Here is a 15504-nt window from a genome sequence, read left to right on the forward strand (position 1 = left end):
TAATAAATTTTAATAAAATCTAATTACACTTGAGTCTTTTGTGACATTTGTTTAATTTTAAATCTATTGTGTGTAACATAGAGAACCAAGTATATTAAAACCGTTTTACCTTCCAAACATTTGACCGTACCCACCCGTTAAAGAGGGACTCATTAAGCTCTGAGCTGCAGCAGCTAATTACTCTGCCGACAATTTCCCCAGATCTTGCTAAACAAGATCCAAAACGAAAATAACAAAAACACCGACAAGAAGCAGATGTTCTGTTGCTGAAGTTGAGAGGAGTCACCTCCCATAAGAAGCACAATTGGAAGATGACTCAGCGCGAGACACTTGCTTCAAGCCAAAGTTTCAAATTGGACATGATTACATGTAATTACGGAGGAGAGGCTGCTCTCAGAACAATGCATCTTCAGCTTGAGACAAAAAAAAAAAAAAAAAAAAATCATATGGAGTGCCCATTTAGCTGTAAGGCGTCTTCTTGTTGACTTTGGGGTAACGTCTCCAGAGAAATGTAAATGGCTGGTTTTGCTGGGCGAGGGTGGCAGGTATTATTTTGCATCACTGCTGCCGTCAGAACCGTATTGTGCTAAAGTTAATTAAATGGGAGAAAAAGCAAAGGAATCAGTGAACAAAAGCGGTGGAAAAAAATTTTAAAAAACATTTTAATCGTTAAACTGACTGTACATTCATTCAGATCGAAATTCACAGGAGAGTTTTTAAAAAGAGCGGGATCACTTGTAGAAGACGAGGGAAGAGGTCATGATGATGTATCCTGGCTGCTGCGCTGGGTTTGGATCCCGTCCGTTGAACAAGCCAAAGTAGACGACAGTGTTGGATTCAGACCTGCTCATGTTGAGCTGTCGGGACAGGAAGAGAGCCGCACAGTGTTAATAAAACCAGTCTAATGAAATGACGTGAGGTTCAGTCTCAGAGACTAGTCAGGATTTACTCGATTAGATCAGGAGTCTTTGGGGTCAATAACTCACTCGAGAATAATAAAGTGCTCCTTTATTCTAATGGGTACAACTTCAAATCAAGTGCTTCTCCTCAGCATGACTTCAATTTGAGGTTCTTATAAAACTACTGAAGAAGAGAAGCCCTTAGAGAAAGCACTGTGTAAGTGTGTAAGCGACGCAGTGATGAATTCCCACTGGCAGATTTCACATTGTGTCCTTCTTACAGCAAACTGATTGTACTTTTACTTTTTTCCTACTCTTGAGTCTGTTTGATGTCATAAAGGGGATATCCCTTATATGTTCATGGGCCCCACCCATCTGGATTCAATTCTTCTGTCAACACGTGGAAGCCAATCAGAAGACAGTCAGCTAAAAGGAATGGAGACGAGAGCTAGAACGATTTCAGACAGAGGGACTGCATCAAGGCCAAGAATAAGACTAGGATTATTTTGAACTGTCAGTCATGCAAAGCTTCTCTATCAGAGGCCAGTAATGTCAACATTGAGCTGGAAATGAGCATAACAGAATATTCAGCCTAGTGCAGCTGTGCATCCGTTTTGAAGACTCTCCAGCTTTTAGACAGTTTTGATTTCTCTTTGTTATTGTGGACACCACTAGAAAGCTCACGCAAAAGCGTATAAGATCTATTATTGCCACATCTGTCCTTAAGAAACATGAAATTCTCAAACTTTTTTAAGGCAACAGTTCTGTTGTGTTAAAAAGCTATAAAGCATGGCTCGATTGCCAGTAGTCTGCTTACTGTGGCTGAATAACATTTTAGGACGGTTTTGTTGTGGGTTTCATATTAAGAGGAGCTTTAAGTCTGGCATTTCATAAATATTCAAGGGATGAAATGAGAAACTTGGTGGAGAAGAACCAACCTGTTTGGTGATGTCAACCCTCCACGGATTCACCTGTAGTCCATCACACCAGCCTCCACGGCCGTACAGCCATGTGCCGTGTTCGTTCGGTACAGCGCCCTCTTTGACGCGCATTGCACAGCCCAGAGCCGTTCCTAATGGTCCCAACATGACATTAAAAGCGTTTGATTTCCAATTTGCACCGACCAGTTTATTTTTAAGGCTTTAACAAGCACCTTGATAAACAATCCTCAGGTACATTTGTAGGTTAGTTCATCAGCAGAATATTTTTAAAATTAAAAAGAAATGTAAAGTTTGAGGATTTCAAATTCATTTTTGTGGATAGAGTATCGATCTAGTATTTTTAAATTTGGATGGCAGGACAAAATTAAACTTGTCCTGAGGACTCAGACCACTGACAACTATAACATCTAAAATCTTTAGCAGTCATGCAGAAAGCATCTTTTCCTCACCTGCAGAATCAAATAGGTGGGTGTTGTTATAAGCAGCGTTGATCACGAAATGGTGGGAGGTGACACAAAATTCTCCGCAGCCGTTCTCGTCGCTGCCGTGTCCTGTGATGACAGCGTACAGCTCCACCTGAAAACAGACATGCAGCCAATGTGATCCTCCACAGACAGCTGAAAACTAGCAAAGACTGTATGTAAAAGATGGACGTAGCCATCGTGACTTCAACCTTAAGGACTCTGAAGATATATTACATTGAAGCCTTAAGCTGCGTTTTCACCATCGACTTCATGGCGTTTTTCTTGAATAACTGTTTAGCTCATAAATTAAGTTAGCAGTAGGGTTATTTTCTCCATAAACTTCTATCCAGCCTGACCCCTGGTGGCCATTGCAAAGAATGCAGCTGGAAGTTACGTCCATCTTTTAGAAACAGGCTTTGACATTTTGTAGTTAACATCATATCCGATACCTTTTTGGTGGACGCTGGGACAGTGAATTTGATTGGCTGGTACCTCTTGTTGTAATTTTTGTCAAAGGTTCCTCCATCGTACAGTGACATCACTTTAAAGGGATGAAAGCTCTCCACAAAGTTTCCTGTGACAGAGAAAAAAACCAAACAAAAAAAAAATCTGACGCAACATCTTCCTCTACATTTACAAATTATGGAGCTTTAATAATCCTGATTTTTTATGCGTTTAATTGATTATTAATGATATATTTTGAATATGCTTTAGCATCCAAGTGGTTTAAACATACATTTTAAGATCATATCCTGGTTTGTTTGCATGAGAAAGATTTCCTCAGTAGTGCCAATTTGTGCTCAGCGCACACACACTCATGGCATGTTTGTAAAATGTAACAAGCTTCCTGCTGCAGTTTGATTGCATCATCTGTGTTATTCACCTGTCTGATTGGTGCCACTGAACCTCAGATTGAGGGAAACAATCCAAGGCATCGCCCAAGGCACGGTCTTCATAGTGAAGGTGCATTTATTGCTGTCCAGCAGGGGGATCAGAGGGGACACATCCGTCAGCCAGCGCCCGATACCTCTGGTAAAATAAGACAAAAATCATATTGCACAAACTAATAATAATGATAATAATAATGACAATAATAATAATAGGTTGCATTTATATAGCGCTTTTCGGGGCCCTCAAAGCGCTTTACAATTCCACTATTCATTCACTCTCACATTCACACACTGGTGGAGGCAAACTACAGCTGTAGCCACAGCTGCCCTGGGGCAGACTGACGGTCATAGCTGTGCTATCAGTGCTTCCCACGAGCTTTGTACCTGCGGAAGGCAGTGATCCATCGACCCAGCTCCATGTTGCAGTACGGACTCGTGCGGTCGCAGCAGACAAAAAGCTGCACAGTGTGATCCCACTGAGCGCATGACGAGTCTCTCTTGCCCGGACATGACAGCGATGCATCAAGCTCCAACATGTCAAAGTCCAACAAGTCTGTGGACAAAGTACTTTTTAAAAAAAATTAAAATTAAAATTAAAAAAAAAAAGAAAAAAAAGAAAAATCATACATTTTCCATCTTTCTTATATGTCAATGTTCCTGCTGCCGAGAGTCGACCATTCACCTATTCCAGTAGGATGTTAAGTCACTCTGTGTATATAATTTTTGCAGTCAAGATGCCAAAAACTGCTCTTTAAAAAGAAAAAATTAAAATAAATAAAATTTAAAAAAAAAAAATCATTTGAAACTCCAGAGTTGAGAAGCCCACAGAGGGGCTGCTCCCAGTCCCTGCCACCAGGACAATGAAAAATGTTCATATTTGAAGTTAAGATGAATATCCAACATTGGTTTGGGGTGTAAAGAGTCATGATAGGCAAGGCAAGGCAAGGCAAGTTTATTTGTATAGCACAATTCAACAACAAGGTGATTCAAAGTGCTTTACAGAGACATTAGAAACAAGAACAAATAAAAAGCATGATTTAAAATTGATTAAAACAAGCAAATAAACTAACTAACTAATTAACAAACAAACAAACAAACAAACAAAACAGTATATAAAATCAAAACAGATAAAATCAGAACAGTAGATAAAATCAGTAGTTAAATGTAAGTTTTGAAATTTAAGCTTAAAGTGTGGATTTGGTGCTTTATTCAAATGCAGCTGAGAACAGGTGAGTCTTCAACCTGGATTTAAATAAACTGAGTGTTTCAGCTGATCTGAGGCTTTCTGGGAGTTTGTTCCAGATATAAGGAGCATAAAAGCTGAATGCAGCTTCTCCGTGTCTGGTTCTGACTCTGGGAACTGATAAAAGACCGGATCCAGATGGTCTTTTAGCCGCAAAATGATCAGTTTTATTTTAACAATATCTGATATTTCTTTTCTGTCACATGAATCTGATTAAAGCGTAATGCTTTCACAGATAAAAATCAGTCTATTACAGCAGCATTATATGAACAACTTTTCTATCACAATTAACCTGATTATGTAATTAACAGTTGTTTTGATAAACTTACCTATAGACAGGTCGACTGTGGCCACGGCTCCTTTGTCCCCTTGCATTTGGACTTTATCAAAGACAGAAACAACTTTTGCAGGATTCTGGAGTTTAGTCTGCAGATCAGCAAAGAAATCAAACCTGGAGACGAAGCAAAAGTAACTGATTAATGACAAAAAACCAAAACAAAACAGTGCATCCATGGAGAGCTTGTACTGGTGACTACAAACTACATCAAATGCCATAACCAAAATATCTATTTTGAGGTTCATTATGCATAAGATACAGCAGTTTAAAAAAAAAAAAAAAAAAAAAAAAAAAAAAAAAACCAAATACAAAACAACATAAAAATTTACTGCATATAAGTTTCATCCTTTAGAGGTGTCACATGTCCTGTCTTTTGTGGGGGGTGAGAAAGGCCATGGGCATTGATTTTAGGAAGTCTTCTTATAGCTCATCACCTACCATCATTACAGCTGCTGATATTGAGATTGTGGAGAGTTACAAGTATTTAGGGGTTGTTCTTGACCTCAAACTGTGTTTTGAGCCTCATGCTGATGCCACTACCAAAAAAGTTCAGCAAAGACTGCTCTTCTTAAAGATGATTAGATCTTTTAATGTCTCATCTGAAATGTTCTCCTTGATTTACAGAAGTTTTATTGAATCTGTTATTTCTCTCTGTATTGCTGCTTGGTTTGGTAACATGACTCTGAAGAACAAGAATAGTTTTGGGACTTTTGGTAAAAACTGCCAGCAAAATCTCAGAGCGTTGGCAAGACAGGCTTTTGGCCATGTATAACGAGCATGTGCTGAGGAAGGCTCGCTTTATGGTTGTAACAATTGACTTGTTGCCCTCTGGCCATCGTTTTGGAGTACCTGCAAGGAAGACCAAAACAATCCAGGTTGCTTTTATCCCTACTGCAACCCGTTTACTTAATGGCATGTCTTGTGGCTTTTTATCATTGTTTTGTTTATTCTTATTGCTGCTAAACTGATTTCCCCCTGTGGGACAATATAACCAATGTAACCAAAGCAGCCGACGTAAAGTGGCTGCATTCAACACAAGGAAGAAGAAAGCTACAAGACCAAATGTTCCATCTTGCAGTTCTAAAGAAATTGATCAAAACTTCAATTAGCATGTAGGTTTTTCATTCTACATAACTAACCTCTTATTGTTATTAGAACTAAAGACTAGAAACTTGAGACAGAAAAAAGGCATAAAATAAATTACTCAGTGGAACTTCTATTATAACCGTCTCTGAAGAAGGCCTGGTATTGATCATATGTATATTAATCCTAAAATCAAAGTGCTACTCAATTAAAACAAAAAAAGTTGGATTCAGATTCCATCTGTGAAATCTAATAATCAGTTAAATTCCAGTTAAAACACTGGAATAAAGCTTCTAGTGTCCTCTTGTTACATTATAAACCGTAATCTTCCAGTAACCTTCATGTACTTACCACTGGGCCTGCCAGTTAACAAAGCTGAACGTGGGGTAGAGGAACCAGCCCATCTCAGCCAGCAACCCCTGTTTGTCAATGCTGATGAAGAAATTTGGGGACGGGGTGTTCTGGAACGACACATTGACCAGCTTTCCAAACCTGAACAACAAATCGGAACATCAAAACAAAAACCATTACTGTGACCTTTTAGAAGAACAGTTAGTCCTTGTACGTGAATGTGAAGCATCAACATCAGGAGGCTTTTAATCCTGCAGGTGAGCCGATCTTACCGGAGCGTCTGAGCGACCGCAGGGTCCTGATGCACCATGGCAGCTGGGATGCTGAGCAGCGAGAAACACTCATCCCCAACACAGTTCATATCCTGGAGTGGATTTCCAGGGAGGGTATAGACGAGGACACCGGAGGCATTGGACTTGGCCATGCTCTGAACCTGAAGGAAAACAAATCAGAGAGGATGAAACTGTTACAGACCTCAATATTAATAATTAATGTCTATGCTTATGTAATTAATGCATTCATAGTTTGGTCTATAAAAGAAAGGAAACAGGGAAGAATTTGAGGCTACAATGCTGAAAACTGCTGAACTTGACATTTATGGTAAAGGTTTGTGTCACATAGATTTGAAGAAGAAAAAAACAAAAAAAAAAAAAAAACAACAACATTAAACAAATGGAACATTTTTATTTTTCACCAGAAATGTCTGTGGTCTTAGCTTCCTGATTTCTCTGTGCCTAACTCCTTAGAGTCATATAACAAGGGGAAGAGTGATTTGACTGAGAACCATCAGCAGACTTCATAAAACCAACTATCCACAGTGTCCATCCCACACTTTGATATATGCTGTGAAAAACAAATCCCCATTGATAAGTTGAGCAATCTGCAGCACAGTGGCTCACGGGTGCATGTCTTTTGGGGGAAAAGTCTCCAATAAAGGTTTTAAAAAATATATCTAAATTTAAAACTTTAATAATCTCAATAAAGACATATCTGCCTATGAATCTGTCAGCAAGGGGCAAAACTTTTGATACTGGAAGCTTTCTGGTTCCACTAGTGGTCCGAGTGCTATTGGCCAATCATGTTTGAGCAGGCTTTGACTACATGTGGGTAAACAGTCTGTGTAGAGAGCAAATGAGGGATTGGATTTGCTGAAATGCAAACCCAAAACTATCAGTACAGTCTGCCAATGATTTAGTTTTTGTTTTTTTTTTAATCATGACGTTTATATATTTTTCTCCTCATTCAAACAGATGATAATAATGATAATAATAATAATAATAATAATGGATTTATATAGCGCTTTCCAAGGCACCCAAAGCGCTTTACAATGCCACTATTCATTCACTCTCACATTCACACACTGGTGGAGGCAGCTACAGTTGTAGCCACAGCTGCCCTGGGGCAGGCTGACAGAAGCGAGGCTGCCATATCGCGCCATCGGCCCCTCTTGCCAACACCAGTAGGCGGTAGGGTAAAGTGTCTTGCCCAAGGACACAACGACCAGGACAGAGAGCCCGGGGATCGAATTGGCGACCTTCCAGTTACAGATATGCTTCCCAACCCCCTGAGCCACGGTCGCCCACGTGGGGGGTCAGTGTACAGCTTTGATGTCCATCAGCTACACCGGAGACCAGGAAGTGTTGGCCTCACCAGCCAAAAGTTCCCAAATTATTAAGAAATAAAAGTCAAATAAAAACCAAGAATTATTGTTTTCAGCCTCTCAGCATGTAGACTTGTGGTTTCTCCTCCATCGTTTCATTATTTTTGTCATTGATTTTTGAGTTGCCTTTCAATTCTGTCCTTTGTAGGTTGATCATTTTTACTTCCATCAAATGATATAGCATACCTTCATCCCTAACACATTACCCAGCCCACATCTGTATAGATATCCAGCATGTTTGTTTTTTCCATTGAGATCTGATGTGTTTATGTAGTCAAGCTTTAAATGTCAAGAAAAAAAAAAAAAAAAAAAAAAAAAAAAAAAAAAGCCTTTTAAGTCTCCGGATCCTCCCAGTTCGATTTAATTTCACTGAACTTCAAGCACGTCACCACAGAAGTCAACAAACTGGAAGCGAAAACATTCATTCAATTTGACACTAACAGACCTTAGTGAAGAAAGAACAGTTGCCTTCAGACACCCAGGCCACAGCACCTGCCACCGAGGGGAAGGTTTCACACCCATCTCCAGCATCAATCACTGTATAGGACTTTGAGCCCCAGCGTGCCATGAGCCAGTCATATCTGGCATCTAGTCTTTTAATGATCACAGGCATCTTCCACTCTGCAGGGGGGAGCCAAGAATTACAAATAAATGATTCCTCTCAACATTCCTCTGCATTCTAAATATTAATATCTATTAATAAACAGACCTGAAATTAACCTTCTGACTTCACTCCTCTAAAAATCAGGCAGGTCAAGAGAAAAATCAGTTGCAGAGTCTGATTCCATGCACTGTCTTACCCTCTGAGATGAAAGCAGCCTGGGAAAGACCACAGCCGTGTCCCATGCAGCTCCAGTAGTAAAGCACTCTGGGGATCCAGTTACCCAGAGCAAAGACGGGCACCGGAGAGAAGTGCAGCCTGGACAGAACCTCCTTTTTACTGCAGAAACGTAAAAGAGGCAAGCGCACGGATGGTTATATTAACTCAGGAAGAACCATAAAACCTTATTTTCAGCTCCAAGTTTAAACTCTTGGACTTCAAAATAATCAATTTATTTCATACAGTTCATCTGCTAACTTAGGGGGAAAAAAAAAAAAAAAAAAAAAGCCATTTTAGTCACATGCCTTCTGATTGGCTGCACTTCAAAAGCAGAAGATCGGAGCATCAGGTGGTTGTGGTTTCTGTGTCTTAGATCAGCGGTCCCCAAACTTTTTTGCACCACGGACCGGTTTATCACCAGTGTGTGAATGTGTGTGTGACTGAATGTGTAAAGCACTTTGGGGTCTTTAGGGACTAGTAAAGCGCTAAACAAATACAGGCCATTTACCATTTATGTCAGACAATATTTTCACAGACCAGCCTTTAAGGTGTGGCGGATAAATACAACAAAATAACACCAGTACTGGTAGCAAAAAAAAAAAGAAAAAAGAAGATTTATTCATAACACACAGGAAAAGACCCAGGGAAACTGAGTTAACGATAAAAAAGATAAACAAAATAATGATAAAAACCTTGAAAACCATAAATTTCACACTCGAGCCTCAACTCTTGCAGCACGGTACCAAACAACTCACAGACAGGGATATCCCCTGTGACATCATACAGAACCAAGAAAAACTGTCCAACACAAAGCACTTAGATGTGTCTGAAGCTTTTGATGGCCATATTTAATGCAAGCATCCACCATTTTAAGTGCACATATTTGAAAGTAAGAAAAATCCTTCATAGGTTAACTCTAAACAACCCAAGAAAATGGTTAATACAATAAATGTCACTCTGGCAGTGACATTTGGGATCTTGCTCATGTTAATAAAACATTGAGATTTAAATAAAAACATCATGTTTTCCAATAGACTAAGGAGTTCTAGGTACTTTTTACTTCTGCTGCGCTTCCCTTTTTTCCCAGTGCAGTTTCCTGTGTTTGGTACAGTATGTTGTCACTATTATTAAGATGGTTCCTGTTTCACATAACCGATTATTTTACAGCTTTGAGGATTAATGTTCCTGAAAACTGTAAAATAAAATATCAGCCTCCTGTGCAAGTTTAAAAAAAAAAAAAAAAAAAAAAGGAAGTATACTCTGCTCATTTAATCTTCCAAGAAACTTTTTAATGTCAAAACTGTTTCACAGCACAGAGTTGAAATAAATGATGAAAGTGCTAAAATTATCCATCGTATGAAATCTATATTTTATGATCTTTTGGAAGGCCCTGTGTGTTTCACGTTCAAATAGAAAAAGGTAAATTTCCAGTTATATAAACTGAAATTTTATAGTTTACAGACAAAATTAACTTATGGATGGGAATGCATTAGAGAGGAAACAAGTGGGTCTCAAAGCTTTATGGAATTTGAACCAGAGCAGAAAAGAAGTCACATTTCACAAGTCTGCAGGTTTTTTGTTGTTAAAACTGTTTAATTTTTAACGGGCGACCGTGGCTCAGGGGGTTGGGAATCGCATCTGTAACCAGAAGGTCGCTGGTTCGATCCCTGGGCGCTCTGTCCTGGTCGTTGTGTCCCTGGGCAAGACACTTTACCCTACCGCCTACTGGTGTTGGCAAGAGGGGCCAATGGCACGATATGGCAGCCTTGCTTCTGTCAGCCTGCCCCAGGGCAGCTGTGGCTACAACTGTCGCTGCCTCCACCAGTGTGTGAATGTGAGAGTGAATGAATAGTGGCATTGTAAAGCGCTTTGGGTGCCTTGAAAAGCGCTATATAAATCCAATCCATTATTATTATTATTATTATTATTATTATTAATTTTGCATCTGAAGCTCTCAAACTGTCTTTAAATAAAACCAGCAACTCCAACTCTATGCAGTCACGTGAAAATACTAAGTACAGGTTCTACTATTCAAATGAACATGATCATCAGCAGGTATTAGCGCCCACTCAAAGTACAGACCTCAATCTGACTGAAATGCTGTGGAGGGACCTTAAGAGAGCTGTGCATAATTTAATGCTCACAGGCCTCAGTGAACTGAAGAAGAGTGGGCCAACATTTACCCCCCAACAGGGACAGAGGCTGAAAGTCACACACAGAACCATTACTTCAAAGTTCCTACTGCTAAAGGTCGTTCTACAACTTATTCAATCCAATCCATTATTATTATTATTATTAATTTTGCATCTGACTTAGTGTTTCACAGTAGGTCTTTTGCCACTTCAAGTTGCTGAAGCCAAAGATTTAACCAACCTGCAAAAATATTAAAATTGACAGAAATTTATCCCCAAGTGAACTTTCAAGCACTTTAAATGATTTATATTTGTCAGTCATAATATGCACCACATTTGCTTTGTTGCTCATGCTGATATTTGTGTTCTGTTGTGTTGTTTTATTACCCGATCCATCATCCTCTTCACTATCTGTGCAGTGCTTTGCATGTCATTTCTGTAGTGATGTTGTGATTCCATTTAAAAGTGGGTGTGCTGAAATATTTCCAGATGTGTACAGCTGTTCTTTTAAGCCTTTTTTCTGTTCCATTTTCACGTTTAGCTTTTAGCCTCTAGTGGAGGTTGCATGTTCTGAATCCCTGTCCATATCTAACATTTGACAGAAAAGCGAAGTTTAGCCTTGTGCTTCAAAACTAGACTGTGCGTATGTAAAGTGAGCATAGGTAACTCCACCACCCACAACAGAAAAATTTTGCATAAACAGCTTCAGAATATTAATTAATTTAATATAATTGTATTGACACCGAGTATGTTTTACTCAGTGCAGGTATGCATTGCCAAGTGCTATTAAACATCTGTTTTCTATCACCACTGGAACCCAATTCGTCTGCCTTACAGCGAGGATGAGTCCTTCACGCTCACCTGTGGGCGGCGGCCCGCAGCACCTGCTCCCGCATCCAGAGAACATCATTGACCACAGAGTCGTCCAGGGATAGGAAGAGCACTTGTGTGCTATTCGGAAGTTCCTCCACGAGACTTTTTAGCGAAGACTCTGAGCTCCAAAGGCACTCCAGAAACCCTGAGTTGTTGGTGAAGGCGTGGATCACCAGAGGTCCCCTCAAAGCGTCGGGCTGGAAGGAAAACTCCCCATCCAGAGTTGGTACTTTGAACGCGTCCGCCGGGTCACCGGGCTCCGGCCCTGCGGGAGGTTGCCGAGATCTCAAACTCACCGTGCTGTCACCTTCGGTCAGCAACACCTGGCGCCTCGGTCTCCCTCCTGTTTCAGCGATATGAGCTGCCACAACAATCAGGAACCACAACAGCGCAGACTTTGAACGCAACAAAGCCATGTTCCCGGTGTAAGCTAGTGCCCGTGAACTCACCACGAACAACCGAGGTCGGACATCACTTCGCCAAAAGTTAACTTAAACTTAAAGGGTCAGAGTCTTTTTTTAGCTGTCCCCAGACGACCTGTGATTTCCTCCTTCCACCTAATCATGACATCCAAACATTTGAGCTGGAGGCGGGCCGAGCCGCTGTCTACGGCAGCCCTGCAGGGACACAGGTCTGGGAAAGCGCAAACGGTACTTTTAACGGAAAATGATCTGAAACAGAGAATTTGATTGGTCGTCAAAATAATTAAATCTGTCGTGATAAAACGCTTAGTTGAGGCGGAAAACAATAGCAAAACAATAGGAGACAATAGCTGCAAAACGACTAGCAGAAATAAATTTTCAACATCTCGCGAGATTTGATGATGACCTGACCTATTTCAGAGAAATGTTTTAAGACCCCTGATTTACCCCCCCCCCAAGTTGTGGTAGATAGCTGTTGCTCCTTGTGCCTGGTTCTGCCGAAGGGTTCATCCTGTTAAAAGGGACATTTTTTTTTCTTCCTACTGTTGCCAAGTGCTTGCTTATCGGGGGAATTTCCTTGTATTATTGTAGGGTCTTTACCTAATAATATAAAGCACCGTGCAGGTGACTGTTGTTATGAATGGGTGCTGTATAAATAAAACGTAATTAAACTGAATCGTATTCTTTTATCTCAATAAAAATATTTAAAAGGTTATCCGACACAAGAGCCAATTCGAGAACTAGAGTATGCCATTACAACATATATTGGTTGCTATTATTAAGAAAACTATTCAGTTTTATCGATATAAAGTAAACAATGTAAAGTACAAGTATAATGTAGCTCTTTATATAACCGTATCTCATTCATCAGGACATTTTCTTGCACATCTGCTAATACAAAAACTAAGGCATGTCTCAGAGAGCTTCACCATATCACAATCATGTCAAATTTGAGGTTACATATTGAGAAATTAAGATGTAAAAGGAAGTACAAAACCAAATAAAAATAGATTATAAAAAAGTGGTGGTTACATACAGCAACAATAAGCTGCTAAATGCACAAATCAGAGTCCTTTAATCTTTATTTATTTATTTTATTTAGGACAGTGCATGTTAATGAACATAAATGTAAAACTAAAAATTACATGAATGTAAACATACCAGATTATAGCCAAGGGCTAATTTCCATCTGTTGTCCTTAAGCATAAAAAATAGACATAATAATTCATAAAAATTCATCATTCATTCATAATAAAAACTCCATCACCAAACTTACACATTCACACCATTCTGTTCCCAAATAAAACATTAAAACTATACAACTCATACATGATCACACACTTTTTGTCCGTAACCAGTTTTTGACTCTTTTACTGTTAATTTAACGATTTTCCATGTGCTGTGAAGATGTTCCAATTATATCATATAGCGTAGTCTGATAAGCATTTTAGCCAGTGTTAAAGTAGTCCAGTTCAAAACATTTCTCTGAACAAGTCACACAAGACCATTTAGAAGACGTACGTGCAACAAGTGACTCAGAATAATTGCCGGAGATGAGCATCAGCCCTCATCTTTCACTCACACAGCTGTGCGTAAAAGCGCGCAAACGTTGCGTAAAGGGACCTCGGCAAAAGAACCGTGGATGTTGCTCTCTTCATCTGAAACTCAGCAGTGAGGTGTGATCCACTTGCACACAGATATTTATTATCTGTGTTCCTGGCTAAGTACACACAGTCTGCAGTGATGGAAACGCTTAAACTTGTTTTCATTTCTGTGCTGCTTCTGTCAAACGTTTTCTGTCAAGATATGGATGCTGACATCTGGAGAGAAGACATCGAGGAGGTAAAATTTTATAAACCTGCTGGCACTTTCTTTGCTGCCAGCGTCCTTTCAGAGTACGTATAAAGAAAGTTAAAACAAAGTATGTGATTATGATTAATGCTTACGCTCAAAACCTTTTAATGAAATAATTTCTTGGATTCGGTTTCAGGCTTCTATTGTATTTTTTCTCATATGGAAAAAAGAGAATGTTTAATATTAAACGTCTTTATTTGCTTGTGTTTGTCTCATATAAGGAAAAATGGCCAAACTCTAAAGAAATTCAAGACATTTTAGTTAGAATGATCAGAAAACCAGGATCTCGCCAACATCTTGGATTTATGGGGAGAAAGGAGTCTGGTAAGACGATATGACGGCATTTTGAACAAATTTATGCAGATTTATGTTTTAAACTGCTCATCTACCCAGAGAGAGTTCACTCATCCATTTAATTCTTCACAAACAGGAAAAACACGGACGGCACGTAAACGTAAGTTTTATAACTTTCTATTTTTTGCATTTCAGTTCAGCATTATTTCAGAGGTAAAAATTTATATATATATATATATATATATATATATATATATATATATATATATATATATATATATATATATATATATATATATATATGGCGAAATGCTGTTTTTCTTTCTAGGGCACAAATTTCAAACCTTTGTGGGTCTGATGGGGAAGAGAAGCTCTTGGGATTAAGGTATATTTCCCGCAACACTTTCATAAATCTAGTCTCACATCAGCTTATATTTGCCTGGTCAACTGTTGGTTTCATCCAGAGGCGGAGCCAGACATTTGAAACACCCGGGGCTTAGCCCTGAAGGGTAGTATGCATGTGGATTTTTTTTTCTTTTTTCTTTTTTTGGGGGAGGGGGGGGGGGGGTGTAGAAATGACTGAAAGATTAATTGGCTCTGTTTTGAGTTTTGTTCAAAAAAGAATGACTTCATATAGGGAAAAAAAGATATCACATATACAGGACACCTTAAACTAGTTTTTTAATTAAGCAGCAAGGCAGAACAAAGTCGGGGCTGTATCAAGACACGAGGACTAAACCCCAATTCAACCAGACCCAGAACTGATCCGGAATTAAAACAGGACTACAAGAGTTCAAAATCAGGACTACTTAGGATTTAACCAAGACAGAACCAGAATCAGAACTAGATGATAGTAGCACTAAAAATCATCATAGACCTGCACTACACTTATTTTTTAATTCTACCAAAGTACACTATGTAGATTCACAAAAGTTTATATAATTATTTAGCCTTGTTGTGCAAACAAGCCTGCATAACTTAATAAATATAGAATTTGAAAAATAACAAACCTAAAAAGAAACACTAGGTACGAGATACATGAGTACCTATGATACGGTGATACTTTTGGTAAACAACCATTTGACTAACATGTGTGTCTCACCTGCTCTTGTTCATCTCTGTTCTGTCCTGTCTCCTCTCTCTCCCTCTCTGTTCCTCTCTCTCCCTCTTTGTGCTGACAATCATCAAATATACAGTTGAAACCAGATATTTACAAACTCTTCAGATCAAAACACAACACT

The 15504-nt window shown here is 39.2% G+C and overlaps 1 protein-coding gene across 1 annotated transcript; it reads right to left on the bottom strand.

Moving 5' to 3' along the window:
• Positions 1-34: 34 nt before the first annotated feature.
• LOC308406119 (uncharacterized protein) lies at positions 35-12297 on the bottom strand. Its single transcript, XM_080896986.1, has 12 exons — positions 11682-12297; positions 8669-8808; positions 8314-8489; positions 6481-6641; positions 6209-6349; positions 4767-4888; positions 3579-3747; positions 3188-3333; positions 2754-2878; positions 2290-2416; positions 1838-1971; positions 35-857 (listed from the first exon to the last, which is right to left on the bottom strand). Exons 1-12 carry the CDS (start codon positions 12107-12109, stop codon positions 732-734), a joined length of 1995 nt encoding a protein of 664 aa, XP_080753112.1. The 5' UTR covers positions 12110-12297; the 3' UTR covers positions 35-731.
• Between the last annotated feature and the right edge of the window lie 3207 nt (positions 12298-15504).

The sequence above is a fragment of the Rhamphochromis sp. 'chilingali' genome (assembly GCF_963969265.1).
Source record: "Rhamphochromis sp. 'chilingali' genome assembly, chromosome: 11".
NCBI lineage: Eukaryota > Metazoa > Chordata > Actinopteri > Cichliformes > Cichlidae > Rhamphochromis > Rhamphochromis sp. 'chilingali'.

Bases quoted from the DNA above. Each gene is read 5' to 3' on its own strand.
- LOC308406119 (XM_080896986.1), bottom strand. From the start codon at position 12,109: ATGGCTTTGTTGCGTTCAAAGTCTGCGCTGTTGTGGTTCCTGATTGTT. The intron at 8,809-11,681 runs GTGAGCGTGAAG...ACGTTTCTGCAG, and splicing joins CTGCGGGCCGCCGCCCACAG to TAAAAAGGAGGTTCTGTCCA. The intron at 3,748-4,766 runs GTAAGTTTATCA...CTTTGTCCACAG, and splicing joins CACAGTCGACCTGTCTATAG to ACTTGTTGGACTTTGACATG.